At 38.7% G+C, this 19,429-nt stretch overlaps 1 protein-coding gene across 1 annotated transcript in view; it reads left to right on the plus strand.

Moving 5' to 3' along the window:
- The window catches only part of UNC80 (unc-80 homolog, NALCN channel complex subunit), a 227,933-nt gene that overhangs the window by 43,592 nt on the left and 164,912 nt on the right, over nt 1–19,429 (plus strand). Inside the window, 8 exon segments of the mRNA XM_045078694.1 lie at nt 1,982–2,243; nt 3,332–3,466; nt 5,606–5,822; nt 6,463–6,603; nt 7,665–7,933; nt 9,020–9,382; nt 14,471–14,602; nt 18,609–18,756. Of these exon segments, the coding sequence (XP_044934629.1) occupies nt 1,982–2,243; nt 3,332–3,466; nt 5,606–5,822; nt 6,463–6,603; nt 7,665–7,933; nt 9,020–9,382; nt 14,471–14,602; nt 18,609–18,756 (1,667 nt within the window).

Genomic DNA, 19,429 nt, shown 5'->3' on the forward strand with positions numbered 1-19,429 from the left:
AAGGTAACTATTGAAAGATATGAATTTATTGGCATTTTATTGCCTGGAAGGTGACTGTTACTGTATATTGTCTCTATTCCTTCCTGGTCTATTACTTGTAGGCTCTCTCTTTGCTTAGAGGACCCCTTTCCATATTTCCTGTACAGCTGGTTTGGTGTTTGCAAATTCTTTTAATTTTTGTTTGTCCTGGAAGCTTTTTATTTCTCCTTCTATTTTCAATGACAGCCTAGCTGGTATTCATGACTGTATATTTTTCTTGTTTCGTTCTCTGCATATATCATGCCAGTCCTTTCTGGCCTGCAGGTCTCTTTGGATAGGTCTACTTCCAATCTAATATTTCTACCATAGTATGTTACAGACCTCTTGTCCCAAGCTGCTTTCAGAATTTTCTCTTTGTCACTGAGACTTGTAAGTTTTACTATTTGATGATAGGGTGTGGACCTGTTTTTATTGATTTTGAGGGGGGTACTCTGCCTCCTGGATTTTGATGCTTGTTCCCTTCACCAGATTAGGGAAATTATCTGCTATAATTTACTCCAATATATCTTCTGCCCCCATTTTTCTTCTGGGATTCCAATTACTGTAATATTGTTTTGCTTTGTGGTATCACTTTTCTCATGAATTCTCCCCCCATGAGCCAGTAGTTTTTTATCTCTCTTTTTCTCAGCTTCTTTATTGTCCATCATTTGATCTTCTATATCACTAGTTCTCTCTTCTGCTTCATTTATCCTAGCAGTAAAAGCCTCTGTTTTTGATAGCACCTTATTAATAGCTTTTCAATTTCAACTTGGTTATATTTCAGTTTTTTCATTTCTCCAGAAAGGGATTTTATTCCCCAGAAAGGGATTCCTTAGTATCTTCAATCCTTTTTTCAAGGCCAGCTAGCACTTTGATAATCATCATTCTGAACTCTAGTTCTGACATATTACAAATGTCTGTATCAATTAGGTCCCTAGCTGTCAGTACTGCCTCTTGTTCTTTTTCTTGAGGTTTTTCTGCCTTGTTATTTTTAAACATATAAGAATAGATGAATGAGAGAACAAAATACTAAAAGGATAGCAATGAACCCAGAAAAGTATACACTAATCAAATCAGCAGAGACCCAGAATGGGGGGGCAGGAGAAGAAAGGAGGGGAAAAATATATATATATAGAGAGAGAGAGAATAGAACAGGGTGACACACTTGATTTGGGAAGTCTTTTGTTCTGTTAGAAGAAACTACCTCCCAAAATTTTAAAGAAGGAAAAAAAAAATAATATATATATATATATATATATATATATATATATACACACACACACACACACACACACACACACATACACACACATATACAAAAATAAGGGTAAACACAATGAAGGGGTGGAATATGATTATAAAAATGAAAATTGAATAAATTCTAAAAAGGAATTGATAAGATAAGAAGTTGGTGCTGCTGGGTACTAGGCACTATGGGAGCTGAGCAAAGGGAAAACTGAGTGCTGTGGAAGCCTTATCCTTGGAAAAAATGCCCATGCTGCGGAAGCTATGTGTACTGCAGTAGTTAAGCACTAGACAACCCACAAATACTACAGGAGCCCGGTACTGGAGTAGTTGTACACACATTGCAGGAATGTGTTGAGAAAATACAATAGGGCAAGAACATGAAATTCTTTCTTCCTACAATACATTTTTCCATTTCATCTACTGACAAAGTTGAGGTTTCCTCTGACTGAAATGCTGATCTACCCTCCTGCCCCATCCTCCACTTAGCCTAGCTGATTCCTAGTTATCCTTCAAAACTCTTTCTAACTTTTCTACTTCTGGAAAGTATCTAGCAAAAGTGAAAAGAGTGGGACCCATTGTGGGTATAGTAGAGTAAACTACACAAAAAATAAGTGGATGAATAAGTAAACAAATGAGAAAAGTAAAGCTATAAACCATGTTGTGTCACCCCTTGGGATGTTTGCCAATATAATCATCTTTCTGTCATTGGAAACAGAGCCTCTCTTGTGATACCTCCATGCCAAAGGTCCCGCTATGCCACCTACTTTGATGTTGCTGTTCTTCGCTGCCTACTCCAGCCCCACTGGTCTGAGGAAGGCACTCAGTGGTCTCTGATGTACTATCTACAAAGGCTGCGGCACATGTTGGAAGAGAAGCCTGAAAAGGCTCCAGAGCCAGATATTCCTCTCTTGCCCAGACCCAGGAGCAGCTCGATGGTGGCAGCAGCTCCCTCACTAGTGAACACCCACAAAACCCAAGTAAGAGAAACTCAGTGCACTATCTTTTGAATCAACAACTTTGGCCATAACAGATTCTCTTTTTCTCCTACTCATCCATCTCTTCATTCCAGTGCTGACTACTTATTCGTGGGTTACTCTGCTGTTATTATCCTTTCCCTTTTATCTTTTATTGCTAGATAATTTTGGTTCTTTCTTAGCATTTAATTTACCATTCAAAGAAGGGTATCTAAATACCTCTAACTCACGCTAATCTAGAGTTAAGGCCCTGTTGATCCAGAATAATGGAAAATCTCCCAACTGAAGTGCCAATCAATAGAGAGTTCTCTCATACAACTGTTGATTACTGATATCATGAAATGTGTGACACTAGCATTTTACTGAACATGGTTTACCTTCATTTGCATAGCTCAAAATTTTTAGCACCTCAATATCATAATTAGAAATATTTCCTTGGGACATATAGTCTTCCTATTTATTATAGATGTTTGGAAAAATAAACTGACCGTATTCTGATTTGATGACATCCCCCTGAAAATCACTTTTTGATAAATGAATGTGCTAATACCAGCTTGAACACTTTTTCTTTCCCTCTTTCTCATCGATACCATGTTTGTTGGATATGTAGAGAAAAATGGTGGTTTGCAGTGTGTCCCAGTTATTTGGTTTAATTAATTATGAATTGGCTATATCTGAAAATGTCTATATACTTTGAAAGTAAACATGAGCAGTATTAGAGTGAAAAAGAGAGATACTCTGTTTTAGTAGATGATTCTGCCCAAAATAAAAATCTCTTTCGGTGAACCATTAAACAGAAAAACTTTTTTTAATGGAAAGAGGAAACGAGATACCTTTGTTGGCTTTCCCAAATATGGAGCTTCATGTTCTCACTGTTAAAATCTCCAAACAGGGGTTACAGTTAATATATAACATATCTCCTCCAAAGCAGGATATGGATTCTAAAAGTCTAGAACTACAAGTTAAACAGTTCATAGATATCAAAACATCAGGCACACCCCTGTTAAAAATATGACATCTCAATAAGAAAAGTCTTTGGATATAAAGCCACAAGTCCTTGATTGTGAAGTCTGCCTTTATTGTCTATTAAGGACCTCACCATGAAGTGTAATGAAGAGGAAAAATCTCTTAGCCCTGAGGCCTTTTCTAAGGTTTCGTTGACCAATTTGCGTAGGTCTGCAGTCCCAGATCTTTCTTCAGACCTTGGCATGAACATTTTTAAAAAGGTGAGTAGAACCATTTAAGCTCTCTAATATTTTGATACTTGGAAAAAAATCAGTAGGACATGAGGTCATGCTACAGAATGGGTTAGGCTGGGAAAGGAACATTGAGGAGAGAGGTCAGCCCCCAATTATAGCACTGGTTTGCAGCATGACGTTGTGTGAGTCCCTCTGTATGCATGAATGTTTCCCATTTTTAATGTTACCAAGCTCAATCCTGATGATGTGCGTAGGGTGCTTTCAGTGGTAGTGGAGATAGTTGTGGTAGCCATGATAGCGACTTATATTTGTATGGTTCCTCTCATTTTATCAAGGATTTTATATAAATGGTTCTCATTTAATCCAATGAGATCCTAAATTTCTACATTTTGCACCTAAGAAAATGAGCCTTACTGAAGTCTTATTCAGAGTGATGGGATCATCATGGAACATTTATTCTTGAGGTCATCTCTAGTTTAAAGACAGCAAAATAAACAAAACTCTGTAAATAAAGTAGTAAATCCTCACAACAAATCACTAAATTTTCTACCCTCGCAACTTTTTATAGGCCATCTCATAGGTTTCCATTCAATAAACATTTACTCTGCATCCACTGACCTCTAAAAATAAAAAATTTAAAGCAGAGTCAAGTGTACGCTTGGGAGTCACCTAACCAGTGTTCAAATTCTTGCTCTGCCACCTTGAACCTCTGTGATCCTGGTCAAATGATACTAAATATCAGTCCCTTCATTTGTAAATTGGATACATAACATACTTACTTCAAAAGGTTATGAGGATTGAGATAATACCTGTAAATTCCTCCCTGGGCCTGGTACTTACTTAGTACTCAATGAATGTTAATTATTCTCAAAAAAAGAAAGGAGTTAAGCCTTGGAAATTTTAGCAGTTTGTGAAAGGTTGAGTTCAAACTCAAAACCAGGTCTTGTTCAAACTAGGTCATGCTTTTATGAATCTACCGTTCCTTCTTTCTTTTTGTAAATATATGGAACCAATCAGCTAGGAAATAATGTGTAGAATAATGTATGTGTAGTAGCTTCATTTTCTATTTTTCAAAATGATTAGTTCAGCTGTGTTCATGGAAGACACAGAACATATTGTTAACTTACATATGAGTTCAGAGTGTTGCTATGCAAGCGGTCATGTCTACCTTCATTGATAATGTAATGATAGGCAATGGCTGTATTTTTTCTAAAAATGTCAGTAATCCAGGGGAATAAGTTTTCAGTACTGACTACACATGAGAATCTCTGGGAAGACAAAAAAATTGCTATGCCCAGACCTGCACCCAAACCAATTAGGTCAGAACTGCTGCAGGTTAGACCGACGTTGGTATATTTTAAAAGCATCTCAAGAAATTCTTAACTCTTATTTCTACTGGATTTTGCACTTGTTTGACAGGAGTAATGGGTTTGTACCAATTCATGCTTTGTATCTTCTAACTTTATGGACAGTGGCACACACTTGAAGTTGTCTGGCTGGAAAAATTGATTTCAATCCTGGAAAAATGAAACCGATAATAACTGGCTGGTCCAAGTGGTGACTCTAGAATCCTATACTCTAACCTATGGTTCTCCAATTTTAGCATTTATCAGAATCACCTACAGGGCTTATTAAAACACAACTGCTGATGAGGCACGTGGGTGGCTCAGTCATTAAACGTCTGCCTTCTGCTCAGGTCATGATCCCAGGGTCCTGGGTTCGAGCCCCACATCAGGCTCCCTGCTAGGTGGGAAGCCTGCTTCTCCTTCTCCCATTCCCTCTGCTTGTGTTTCATCTCTGTGTTTCTCTCTGTCAAATAAATAAAAATCTTAAAAAAAAAAAAACACAACTGCTAGACCTTACCTTCAAGGTTTCTAAATCTAGTTTATTTGGAGTTGAACCTGACAATTTGTATTTCTAACAGTTTCCCAGTTGATACTGATCCCACTGGTCAAGGGACAACACAAGCTAGCAGAAAGACCCAGGGAATATGTTACATTTTGTTTTGTGTCTTTCACTCTTTTAACGCATTATGGAAATGTCACCCATCTCTGTTGGATGATACTCATGGACTTTCTGGTCTCTTCTTCCTGGAATGTTCCTGTATTTTACTGCAGATTATTATTCTTTGCCCTGTGCCTAACCCTTTACCTCTCATCCTCATAGTTCAAGAGTCGCAAAGAAGACCGAGAGAGGAAAGGCTCAATCCCATTCCACCACACAGGGAAGAGGAGGCCCCGAAGAATGGGGGTGCCATTCCTGCTTCACGAGGACCACCTGGATGTGTCCCCGACCCGAAGCACATTCTCCTTCGGAAGTTTCTCTGGGCTTGGTGAAGACAGGCGAGGCATTGAAAAAGGAGGCTGGCAAACCACCATTTTAGGTGACCACAAGGAGTTTTCAAAGTAGGGCAGAGCTTGAGTGACCTGTTTAGAAATCTGGATCTAGGGCTCCGGGGCAAATCTGCATCTTTCTTGAACAGTTTAGTCAGGAAATGTGGACCCAGATGCTAGCTTCTAGTACCAAAGGAATGCAGATAATTTAATTAAATATGGGAGAACTGTGTATAATTAGGCAGGTAATGGCCCTATTTCTTAGGGACTTTAGATGTGGAAACATGGCCTTAAAGGGTCTTGTGCATTAGGATTTATCGTGAATCCTAAAACAGACTTTAATTTGGATATTAGAAAAAGAAAATGTAAAGAAAAGAAAAAGAAGCTTCTCCCCGCTTCCCGGATGGCGTATTTAGAAAGCCAGCTTAAATTCCGAAACTGAGAGTTTTCTGGGACTCCATATATGGTTTCTAACATTTGGCTTAGATTGGGGCTGATCTTACGACAGACAGCTTCATCCATCCTCTTGACCCTGACTATTCCCAGAACAAGTCCAATGTCTGCTCCTTGGCTGTGCCTCAGGCACTTCCTAATGTCCCTTTATCCTCCCTGCTGTCCTTTGGAAAGACAACATCTCAGCAGAGAATCTTTCGTTTTTAAATTCTTTCATGGTACTCTTGTCCATCTCAGGGAAATTTACCCGGCGGGGCAGTTCAGATGCAGCCACGGAGATGGAGAGCCTGAGTGCCAGGCACTCCCACTCCCACCACACCCTGGTGAGTGACCTGCCAGATCACTCCAACAGCCACGGAGAAAACACTGTCAAGGAAGGTGGGTCGGAGGCGGCACCTGCAGGCGGGACTTCAGGTTCCTTTTCCTGTTTCCTGTTTTTACTCCATATTCCATTTTCATTGCAATCTGGCTCCTTCTACTTTTTAAAAACTTGCATTCATGTATTACATTGCTGGGTAATTTACTTGCGAGCCATTCTTGGGATTTCCTTTGTAGCCAAAGCTATTTGATGGCACACTGCAAACACCATACCTCTCAGAGGGGAAAGAAGCCATTCATCTTTGTTTTCAAAAGGTCATAGACCCATGGGGCTAGAAGAGACTTAGAAGACAGTTATATATTCAGTACCATGGTCCCCTGTATGATGTCCCTCGAAAGGTCTTATCTACCTTCAATGAGAGGAAAGTCACTGCCTTCCTGGGCCATGGATTCCTTTTTCAGACAGCTGCTCTTTCAAATAAGTGCCTTAGATGCTTCATGTGGAGAAAACATGTGTGTCTGGGTAGAAGCCAAATTGGTCTCTCATTCTGTACTCTTAACCTACAAGCAGAAGTGGAACCCCTCTTTTCCCTGGAGTATGTGTCAAGTATTTGATGATACCAGTTACTTCCACCACAAATTTATGTTCCATTACTCTTGAACAAAGGAGAAAAAAGTCTTCCTTATTTGCTGTTGCTTAAATACGCTAGATAAAACCAAATATTTTACCAGCCACAAACTTGTGGGGAAATACTTCAACTAAACCAGTTGCTAAAAGCATTAGTAAATCCTGAATATGCATAGATACTACTGTATCAGTAGGATCTGCCGTTTAAGAGTAATGGTAACAGGTAAAATCCACCTGTTAAACAAAAGTTAAATTCTAGCCTGGGTCTTAAGGAAGCCAGTTGGAATTCACATTTTCTGTAACTTTCATTTTTGCCAAATGTCACATGGACTTGACCCAAGGCCATTTTGTGGGAATTGAGAATAGCTTTGAGCCTCCAAGTCAAACATCTACAACAGCCTCAGCTCTGATTGTGACCATGAGAGTGTAACTGCCTGACATGATGTCATGAGCTAATATGGGGAAAATTAAGACACTGCTTTCTTTTTATTAGTGCGATCCCAGATCTCCACAATCACAGTTGCAACCTTCAACACCACCTTGGCATCGTTCAACGTAGGCTACGCAGACTTTTTCAGTGAGCATATGAGGAAGCTCTGCAACCAGGTGCCTATCCCGGAGATGCCACATGAACCCTTGGCATGTGCAAATCTGCCCCGAAGCCTCACAGACTCCTGCATAAACTACAGCTACTTAGAGGACACGGAGCATATCGATGGGACTAATAACTTTGTCCACAAGAATGGCATGCTTGATCTTTCAGTAAGAAGCAAGAATTTCTCTTACCAAAGCTTGAAAGATAATGACTCTTTGATCCAGTTTTTAAAATGCTATAAAATAGATTCTTAGCAATGTTGAACCTTAAAATGAAAAGGCTACCCATATAAAAAATTTCACAAATGTGTCAACCATCACCAAGGCAACTTTCCCTTTTTATTTTTTTTCAAGCATTACATTCGATGTGATCTGACCTCAGAATATTTTTATAATCCAAAAACATTAACAAATCCTGAATATGCTTATGTAAAATACACATAACGAGTATGGGCTAAGTCTCGTTTCTCTAGAATTAAGAGTAAAAAGTTCTCAGTTTATTTTCTTTTATTATACAAGCAACATGACTACAAACCTCCTGGGTAGCAAGGGAAAATGAATAGAACCCCATTAAAAGATTTAAACTTGCATTCTCAAGAATGCCTGTCTTGATTATAGTTATTAGCAAATGAAAGGGTTGTTATAGTTTACGATTATATTTCACAACATTTTTTATTTCATATTAGAAAACGGGCTCAGAAAATAATTTAATATATTAAAATCAATGAAAAGACATAATTTAAACATGCAAATATTTTGCATTTAAAATTGAGGTGTCAATAATGATACAATTGTGAATGCCTAAATGTTTCCCGTTTATGTGGATGAGGGAATCATTGTTTTTTTATCTCTTATGACAGAAAGTGAAAGGCAGAGGATTAAAACCCTTTGATTTAAAAAATCAGTTGAACCAGTTTCCATTTAGGTGAAAAATTATGGTTCCATTAATTCACTGTTCTTCAGTATCCCTATTAACAGTATTATGATAAGTTTTGGAATACTTCAGTGAGATAATACACAATATTTTCTTTTCATACATACATTTTATGTCTTTGGGTGACTTATACTTAAGCACATACACAAGGTCCCAGTGCAATTTAAATAGGCACATTTGAAAATTACCTCAATTATTTATGCTTAAGTACATAGAAAAGCCTAAAAGAAATGTATTAAACAAAATAACAAAATCTATGTAGGAAGAGATAGTTTCAGGCAAACTAATCACCTTCTGTTCATCTTTTTCTCTCCCTCCAGGTGGTTCTGAAGGCTGTTTATCTTGTCCTGAATCATGACATCAGTTCTCGCATCTGTGATGTAGCACTAAACATTGTGGAATGCTTGCTTCAACTTGGTGTGGTGCCTTGTGTAGAAAAGAACAGAAAAAAGAGTGAAAACAAGGAACATGAAACTACAGAAAAAAGAGCCAGTGAGGGAACCTTCCAGTTCAAAGGTGTATCTGGAAGTTCACCCTGTGGATTCGGGGGCCCTTCCGTTAGTGGAGCTGGAGATGGTGGAGGAGAAGAAGGAGGTGGAGATGGAGGTGGTGGAGGAGGTGACGGAGGAGGAGGCGGAGGCGGAGGTGGACCTTATGAGAAGAATGATAAGAACCAAGAGAAGGTATGAGTGAACCACCTTCTGTGTTCTCGAGAAATGTTGCCCCTAATTTCTTTCCAATGCTTGCTTGCCAAGAATTTGATCACAACTAGTCCCTAAAGAAAGTCGTGAGCCTAGAAATCTCTTCAGTGGGTTCTCACCAGGCATTAGTGGAAATGGTTAGATGAAATGGTATTCTCAATTCAAAAACCATTGACACTCAAGCAGTGTTAGAGCTAATTTCCTGGTCATGTTATTTCTTTAGGGTAGTATCTCAGTTATACTATATATGACCATCACTCACAGTCTGTCAAGAATAGCCTCTTTCTCAAATTTTTCAGGGTCTGACCAAATCAAGAACTCTTTTGTTCTCAGAATGCCATAACAAAATACCATAGTTTGGGTGGATTAAACAGCAGAAATTCTCTTCTCACATTTCTGGATTCTGGGAAGATCAATATGAAGGTGCCAGCGAGGCTTCTGAAGCTTCTTCTCTTGGGTTATAGGTAGCTGCCATCTTGCTGTATACTCACATGGCCTCTTTTTTTCTGTACACACACACACACACACACACACACAGAGAGAGAGAGAGAGAGAAGGAGAGAGAGAGAGAGAGAGGAGTCCTCTGGTGTCCATTCTTATAAGGATACTGATCTCATCAAACTAGAGCCCCACTCTCATGAAATCATCTAATCCTAATTACCTCCCAAAAGCCACATCTTCAAACACCATCACATTGAAGGTTAATGCTTCAACATGTGAATTTGGGGAAAATATATTCAGTCCATAACAAGCTGTATAATTTTTCCACAAGATGATGTTTTTTTTTTTCTCTTGATCTAAGGAGCACGTTTTTTTGGCAGCCAATCTCAATCACTGTTGAAGAAAGGGAAGAATTTTGTTCAGCTAATTGGTTGCTTTCAAAGACTAGTCTCGGTGCTCTCATATCTCAGTGTTTCACAACTTATGTTTTTAGCTTTCTTATTATTGATTATTCCTGAATTTAATTCCCTTTGCCTTGGCAACACCTCACTTATGATCTCTGCACTTAATGCCAAAAATTAGTTTTTTTCTTTACTTTGAGTTCTAAATAAATACCATAGCTTGGGGCTCTCAGGGGGCTCAGTCAGCTGAGTGTCTTATTCTTGATTTCATCAGGTCTTGATCTCAGGGCTGTGAATTCAAGCCCCACATTGGGCTCCTCAGTGCCATGGTGGGCATGGAGCCTACTTAAAAAAAAAAAAAAGAGAGAGAGAGAGAGAAAGAAAAAAGAATTACCATAGTTTGAATTCACATAACTTACACTGATTTAAGTTCAGGGTTTTTGTTGGAAAATACTGTTAACAAATGGAAATCAACAGAAGATTTGAATATTTAATGTCAGGATGTACACATCAAGGTCAAGTGTTTACAGGTGTAAGATGATGACATGTGCAGATTTCTACCATCTACATAATTATCCAAACTATGAATAAGTGTTGTGGTGCTCCTTCCTCTTTTAATTTCTTCTCTATCTCTTTCTAATCCTACTTGATCCATTTTTAATGTGCATTGATCATCTGTGTTTCTTCATCTCATTGTCTACTATCTTCCTAATATTTTAAGTCTCTCATCCAAATATTCTTTCCCAATATTCTTGGGTTCCTGAATCCTTTCTTTAGGATTTTCTTCCTCTGACTTAATCATAAATGTGTATTTTCCAATTCTTTTTTTTAAGATTTTATTTACTTATTTGTCAGAGAGAGAGCACAAGCAGGGGGAACAGTGGGCAAAGGGAGAAGCAGGCTCTTCACTGGTCAGACCCTGAAAATCTTGAGAAAAGGTATTCTTGACAGACTGTGAGTGATGGTCATATAGTATAACTGAGATGCTACCCTAAAGAAATAACATGACCAGGAAATTAGCTCTACCACTGCTTGAATGTCAAGCAGGAGCCTGATGGGAACTTGATCCCAGGACTCTGGGATCATGATCTGAGCCAAATGAAGACGCTTAACTGACTGAGCTACCCAAGAATCCCAAGTGTATTTTCCAATTTTGACAGTATCTTCCAGTGCTTAAAGTTGCCAACTTCTTACCTCTTCATACATTGCTGAGGATAATCCAAAAATCCTCAGATCTCACTCTTACTAAATGTCCATGTTTTATCTTTCAATATAAGTTGGCTACTCAAAGAGATAATCAATGGTATTTTATCCAATATGATATTCAAGGGAAAATAGAAAGAAAAAAAATAAAGAGTTGTGAAATTTTGATAGGGTTTTATTATTAACGCTTAGACAGTTGGAACTAAATTAAAGGGGGCTTTGTTATGTATCCTAAGAATTTCTGAAGTTGTTATTAGTATTACATTTTTACTTTTAGTTCTAAAATTTTACCCAACTGGTATCTGCATATGATTTCTTTTTGTAGACTTGCAAGTCTCTTGCCAATTTAAAATCCAGTTAGTATCCTAGATACTTGATAATGTAAACAGTATTTGAACAGAAGTTATCACTCTTGGTTAGATGGAATATTTTTGAAGTCAGATATGTAGTCTTCAAAACAACCACCAAGTAATCAATATTTCATAGTTCTGGAAAAAAGTACTCTTTGTAAAACAAATAATTTATAAAATAAAACCTAACCATAGGTTAAGTACATGTATTTCTGATTCACACAGGTCTCTTCTGCCCTAAATCTCTGTTATTTTCAGTGGAATCTGAGAGTTTATCTAATTTTACAGTGTAGTAATACCAGAAGCATGGGGAATTTATTAATTCAGAAAGGAAGATCTAATTCTATTTCTATATATGTCACTAACTAATACTGAGAGCTTGAAATGTATTTAATATCTGTCCTGATTTCTGTCTGTAGCTTGGTACATTTTTCTGATGTCTCCTGTAAGAGGAACCTAAATCCTAAGGACATCTGAAGGTGTAAAGAAAGCCAAACCTGAATAGATATTTACTAAGAGCTTTTGGAGCTAGGGATTTTTTTTTTTTTAAAGGAACATACAGTAATCTAAAAATGGGTATAAACCTATCTTCCAAATCAGGACCTACCCAGGGTGAACTTATCTGAGGCACTACTTGCTGCCTTTAACTGTACAGTCAGTGCACCACACAAGGGCTTGTGGCTAAGGCTGAGTCAAGAAGGACTGAGATCCAGCCTATACTCTGCTCACTAAACTGTTCAACCAAGAGATGCATCTACTGAAAGGGCTCATCTTTTTCTAACTCATCTACCCACAGGAATGCCTTTTCTAATTTGCACAAAGTAGTCTCAAAAGAGTGCAGCAGGGACGCCTGGGTGGCTCAGTTGGTTAAGCGGCTGCCTTCGGCTCAGGTCATGATCCCAGCGTTCTGGGATCGAGTCCCACATCGGGCTCCTTGCTCGGCAGGGAGCCTGCTTCTCCCTCTGCCTCTAGCCTGCCACTCTGTCTGCCTGTGCTTGCGCTCTGTATCTCTCTCTCTAAAAATAAATAAAATCTTTAAAAAAAAGAGAGAGAGAGAGCAGCATCCCACACCTATAAATAAAATAAATAAATAAATATGTATTTAATACATATAAATACATATAAAAGAAATATAAAATATGTATATATTATTATGATTCTCATTTTGTAGGGCACACAGTGGTTAAGTGGCCAGCCCAAGGTTATGGAGCTAAGATGTGAATCCAAACATTTCTGAATTGCTGTATATATAGTAAATAAGTTAGTAAGTTTCTATTGATAATTTCTGAGTCTTCCATTTGCAACCGTCAGATATACAGAGTGCCCAGGAAATGGACTGAGATGTGGAGATGTGTGTGCAGGAAGTTTCCGAGGCGGCCTCTCAGAATCAACAACTGTGAGGTTGTAAAAGAAGCAGGATGAGGTAGAGAGAGAAGTTGAACTACAGTGTAGTTGTAACAGACTTCAGCTCATCACACGGAGGGCTCTAAAGCAAGGATGACTCCTTAAAAGTAATCTCCAGGTGGAGAAAAGGAGCCCACATTTATACCCCTAAATCTGCATCATGCCCTTGATCAGCCATTGGAAGCATACTGCTACCAGGAAGACCATTAACCTTAGGTGAGGCAACTCTCCTTTAGCTAAGAGCAATGGCTAGTTAGGATCTCAGTAGAGAGCTGTCAGCCAGCAACACTTCCAGGCTCAGAGAATGCTCAGTTTTGCAGAGGGCATCTCAGCACTGCATCCACGACATGAGGCTGTAGATTAGAAAAGGAGGACCAACTGTGTAACTTTAGGGGAAGGGGAGTCTACCTTTCCATATCATGGATGTCGTCTTGGTAACACCATCTCTTTCACTCCCTACCCACACTGGAGTACTTTCAGTGTGTGATATCATTTGCTTAGCCACCTGTTCCACATGACAATGGAAGTGCTTATCCATTATTTCCTTTGTTCTGCACATTAAACTGATATAGAAAGGGAAATTATTAGGATCCTTCTGCCTCTTTGGAGATAATTCACAGAAGTTCATTTTTCTGGAAGCTGTGTCCTTCACTAACAGCAAGGATTAAATGGGGCAAAAGAGAGGATGATAACCATTCTGATTATTCATCTCAGGAAAGCTTCCTATTTACCCGCAAAGGAAGAAACAAGCTGAGTGTTGACAAATTTCTTTATATTCTCACTTTGCTGGTGCGTGAGTATTACAATACCGTGAAAATATAAAATTAGAAAGTCCCTTAAAAATGTCAGAAGTTGCCATGTGATTTCAAAGTTCCAGACTTTTATCAGTTCCAGGAATTTAGCAATAATCCTTTCCTGGTGGTACTATCAGAAACCTGATGATGGGGGTAGCTTCTGGGAAAATCTATTTGTCTTCATCACTGATAGTCCCCATTGTCTCTCTAGGTGGTTCTAATAGTCTGCAAAGGATACAGTAAGCATGTTTTCTAATCAAGAGGTCTACATTTATATCCTTTAGCCCTAGGGGATGATCAAAATGCACATTTTTCTTTCTTTTAAAAGGCAATCTGGATTTTAGAAAGGTTAATGTGCTTGTCGAGCCCTTGACAATTCTGTTTTTCAAGTTGTACGTGCTCACCATAAAACATATAAAACTCGGTTTAATCACAAAATGGAATGGCAGTACCAAAAGGGCTTTGTGACTTTTCTAGGATGAAAGTACACCTGTAAGCAACCATAGGCTTGCTCTGACCATGCTCATTAAAATAGTGAAGTCTTTGGGATGTGCCTATGGTTGCGGAGAAGGACATCGAGGGCTCTCTGGAGATCGTCTGAGACACCAGGTATTCCGAGAGAGAATGTAAGAGAATTACAGTAGATTCCATTTCCTCTCCTTCCCTGCCTCCAATTTAAAAATGAGTCCTTTGACAATGAGGGTCAGTGTTCCCTGAAAAATATTGCATTGCATAGGCATGATTAATGATGATTCAGAGTGGGAAGATTCCCACAACCTATCTCAAGACCTCAAAAACCCAGGCCTAGGAAAGCTTAACTGGGAAAACACGTCTGCCTTCTGCCTAAGCAGGCCAACTCCCAGTTGGTGAAAGGGTGTATAATTGGAATGTGTGAATTAAAGTTTGCAAGACATTGGCAAAGATTAATGTATTTAAGGAGCCTCTGAGGGGCTGTGACGAATGACTTTTTGATCATTTGCCTGGGTACAATAGAAACATATTTTATGTTAAAGAATGGGGTCAAAGTTTAGGACTCAGTTTGTGATTCTTACATAGGTATGGAAAATGGCCCTTATTGGGACAAAACAGGACTGTAAAAGTAGCCCGTCATGTTCTGGCTGCTTTGTTTGAGAATGAACCTTGACTCCTTCGTATTTGAGATCATGTCCCTTTGAACTGTGTGAAACTTGAAACTCTGCGCTTGGGCTCGCAAAGCACAATTCTGTCATGGAATATGATCTTACTCCTGCTCATTTTCGCTTGCCTCAGCCGATTGCTACTTTTCCCTTCACTCTTGAGCAATAACCCACCTCCATAGCAAGTCCACGCTGGGACAGTTGCCTCATACATACGTTTGAATTGAAATTGTAAGAAAATATCCTCCTGAAAATAAGGGTTTTATGCAAATTTGAGTCCAGGAAACCCTTTGGCATATGACGGCAGAGTTTTAGGATCATGTCAACATCTAATGCCAACCCATTTTTTCTTGGTATTAGTTTTTGTCATGAAATGTTCACACAGTACTAGCATGCTGGGTTTCTTTCTCATTCTGTCATCTACCCATCATCTACCCATCTATCCATTCTTGTCTCTGTCCTTTATATGCTTTATGTTGTATTATATTCATTGATTGTATATGGGGGGTTATAGTCACAGTAATTAACTTCTAAATTCTGAACCATGACAACTTTGACCAAGATCTAGATTTTGAGGCTCAAAATGTAAAAATCAAAATAACAATAATAATAAGGCAATAGAAAGCTGAAATCAGCCCCATCTTTGAGCATGTGTATGTGATTTTTATTGTTTGATTTTTAATTCTATCACAGTATGAATAAATGCCTTCATGGTTATTATCACTCCTCATACAGAAGACCAATTCCATGAAATGGCACATTAAATATAATAAGTGTCATGCTTTGCTTGGAGGTCTGAAGTGGCTCTGACACCAGAATCTGTCTTTCTAGACTTGGAGAAAATAGGACAGGTGATTAGAAGCCACTTGAGAGATCACTTGCTGCTTAGTCGTCCACTATGCTTTCCTGATGAGACTACTGGACATTTCCCATCAGGCTGTCCAGACAGTTTTTCACCTGCCTTCTCAGCTTTCCTGACTTAGAGGGCAACTCTTCCATTCTCTTGTAGCCCAGCTTAATATTCATTATAGAGACTATATTTGCCTCTCCAAACACATTGTCCAAGAGATACAAACTTGAGACATGATCCCTGGAAAAGTCTATTTCAAGGAGCTGGTTCTTTACAAATTTCTAAAACATTGCATTTTCAGAAGACTTAACTTTTAAGATGTTAGGAGTATTTCTTCTACCAGATCAGGGCCTCTATATTTCTTTAAAGGAGAAAGAAAAAGAGAAAAAAAACACGGAGGGAAGGAGGGAAGGAAGGAAGAAAGGAAGAGAGGAAGAAATAGAAGATTAATGATATATGTCAAACTGCTTAATAATTCCAGCATGTGTTTTTTTAGCTTAACCATTTGCAGGTAGTCCCAAACTATTGAAAGGAAATTCACTCTGACAGCTCTATATCTCTTGGAGAAGTTTAGATTATTCATTGAGAATCAAAATGCTTAAGGTTTGATAGTCTGATTTGATTCTTGCTTAAACTTCCCATGGAACTCATTCAGACATTCTGATAGCCTCTAACGAGTGGATTTGAAATTATGCTGCCTTTGGTATATTTTGTAGAGATCAGATAATTTGTGCTTCAGTACTTTCCAACTCAGAAGTTCAAATTGTTTTGTAAGTGTAACAATGAAGATCTTTGCTAATTCTTTATAGGATAATAATTAAATACTACTTCATGCAGGAAATATTTTAAGTAAATACTTTGAAAACATAATTTTATAGCAAGCAACATTTATTTTGTAATGGAAAAAAGGAGCTTGACTAAGATCTAGCAACCAATAACCTCTCTGGAATAAAAACACTTATTTTCTCATTATTCTAGGACCTAGTAAAGGGAGAATGAAAAACAATTATCAATTCACCTGACTTTGGGATACAGATGGGGGGATTACAGCAAGGTTATACCAAGAAATTTATTGCGAATTCCAAGTTTTGGCCTTTGAAAATCTTTCTATTTCTCTTCAGATTTTTCCAGAATCTTTCTCTGGTCCTTGATTTGTTAAAGTAATGATATAACTTAACTTTTCTTCTGGGAAACCATTAAGGGCCTACCTTGTATGTTTGAATTCTTAGGGATTGCTTTCTCCAATCTGACTTTCAAGATTGTGCCTGGTTGTCCAAAGTTTTCCATCCTCGGTTAAGGTGGTCCTCACCCAACCACCCCCCTTTCCTTAGCCTGTTCCTTCAACCTAGAGTCTTCTGTTACTTCCCCATTTCGTTCCTTTGTCATGGACTTCCTTATATCTCTTACACAGAATGTTTCTTCAGGAGAGCAACCAATCTCTATTCATTCATCCATCATCATAAGTTCTTTTGGAAAGTGGGTGGTACCTAAATAATGTTTGCCCCAATCATTATCTGGATTCTTCATAGGACTACTGTATCATAAGAGAAATAACCTCAGTAAAGGGCAAGACTCTGAGTCCAAATTTTGACTCTGCTGTGAACTGTGTCAACGTGGACAAAAATCCTTCCCTTCTGTGGGCCCCAGCTTCCTCCACTATAGTACTGGATGCTCATCAAATCACGAGGTGTGAAAGTCAAAGGTTATGTACTTACAAGCAAGAAACATGTTTTAACAGCAAAGCACTGAACACATGTGATTTTTCTCTTCATAGTAGGAGAAGGCTGGGAGGCTGACACCAGAGAGTATCCGAGATATATTCTGCCTGTGGCCTTCTGCAGCCAATGACCGTGCCTTCATTTGTTCTGATTATTATGGGATTCTTGTGGAATTATTCCCTTTCCCTTTGCCAGATGGCAGAATTATTTGCTGGCAATATAAGTGTGAGTATTAGGGTCTAGCCAATGGTTACTTGGTTTTCACATCTATAAGGCTAATTGCTATTTAAATATCAAACTCTCACATTCAAATACAGACACATAAAGAAATAAATGAGACCTGCCTGTATTTTATGCCTCCCCTCTGCTTCAAGGATCTTCCCCTCCTAGCCAGATAAGAGGACACTGGATACCCACTTCCTACATCCCTCTCACTGCCCCCCCCCCAATTAAATCTACTTAAGTTCAAAGTAGCTGAACATAGGAGTGGCACACTTCTTCCCATTACACAAAGCCTTTGAGGTTTTTCAAACCTGACTGACCAATTCTGTAACCTGCCTAATTTTTGACACATTGAGCTTTTCTTCATTGAGACCTTAAAATCTTGATCTTGGTGAAAAGACTGAGGGGTTTTGTTTTTTGGTTTTTGTTTTTTGTTTTTGGCACCAGCATTAGACATTAGCCTTGGGTTTTACTTGGGGCAGCCTTTCTCAGAGTAAAGTCCTTCGTACTGCTCAGCTTATCTCTGCCCCTCTCTTGCTCAGACAAGAGGGACTAGCAGGGTTGGCCTGCAGCAGCCAGCAGGAATGGATGGAAGCCTTTGCCTTCTGCAGGCTTCTGTCTCAGACTAATGGTATCCCTAGCTTAAGCTGGTACCTGTGACTTTTTCCACTTTTCTTCCTTCATTGCAGGCCCAGAACTGCCTCACTAAGCTATACAAGCTCGATAAGATGCAATTCCGACAAACCATGAGGGACTATGTGAACAAGGACTCTCTCAATAATGTAGTGGACTTCTTGCATGCTTTGCTAGGATTCTGTATGGAGCCTGTCACTGACAGTAAGTAAAGCTGTGCCATGTTCCAGGAGAGATCGCTATGAGGTGACGCAGGTAGAGTTCCAGAAGTACCCTGAATATGTGGGGATAGAATTTAGAGGGAAAGATTGTGTGTGTGTGTGTGTGTGTGTGTGTGTGTGTGTGTAATAAAGTATCAATAAGAGAAGCTCGCACATTGTCTTTGATGACACGTTTTTGGAAGCTTTGTGATGACAACTTTCCTCAGCAAAAGGGATTTGGTAAAGTTGTGGCATCCTCACAGCTGGCCCTTCAAGCCATCGCTCATGGCACTCCTCTCTCTTTCACACAACTTTCTGTTATATGACAATTGAGGCAGAAATCACGGAACAAGGGAGTATATTCATTAGTTCAACAAATATGAGTACTTACTATATGCCAGGCACAGTCCTTGGAGATTTCTTTCACAAAATAAAATAGGAAAGAAAAGATATATATAAATGTAATAGTAGTATAATTTTGATATGCTCATCTATACCTACATATATACTGAATTTTTTAAAAAACAGGCAAATGGATATATAGATAGCCCCATACACCATTTTATACTTCATGGCTTTAAGAAAACCCCACCAAAGAGACCTGTGGTGTAAGGGGCCAGTGAGCTCCAACTGCATTCGTAATAAACCAAACACCTTCAATACCACTCAAATGCAAA

This window comes from Mustela putorius, unplaced genomic scaffold (assembly GCF_011764305.1).
Source record: "Mustela putorius furo isolate JIRA1106 unplaced genomic scaffold, ASM1176430v1.1 tig00000275_pilon_pilon_pilon, whole genome shotgun sequence".
NCBI classification, from domain to species: domain Eukaryota; kingdom Metazoa; phylum Chordata; class Mammalia; order Carnivora; family Mustelidae; genus Mustela; species Mustela putorius.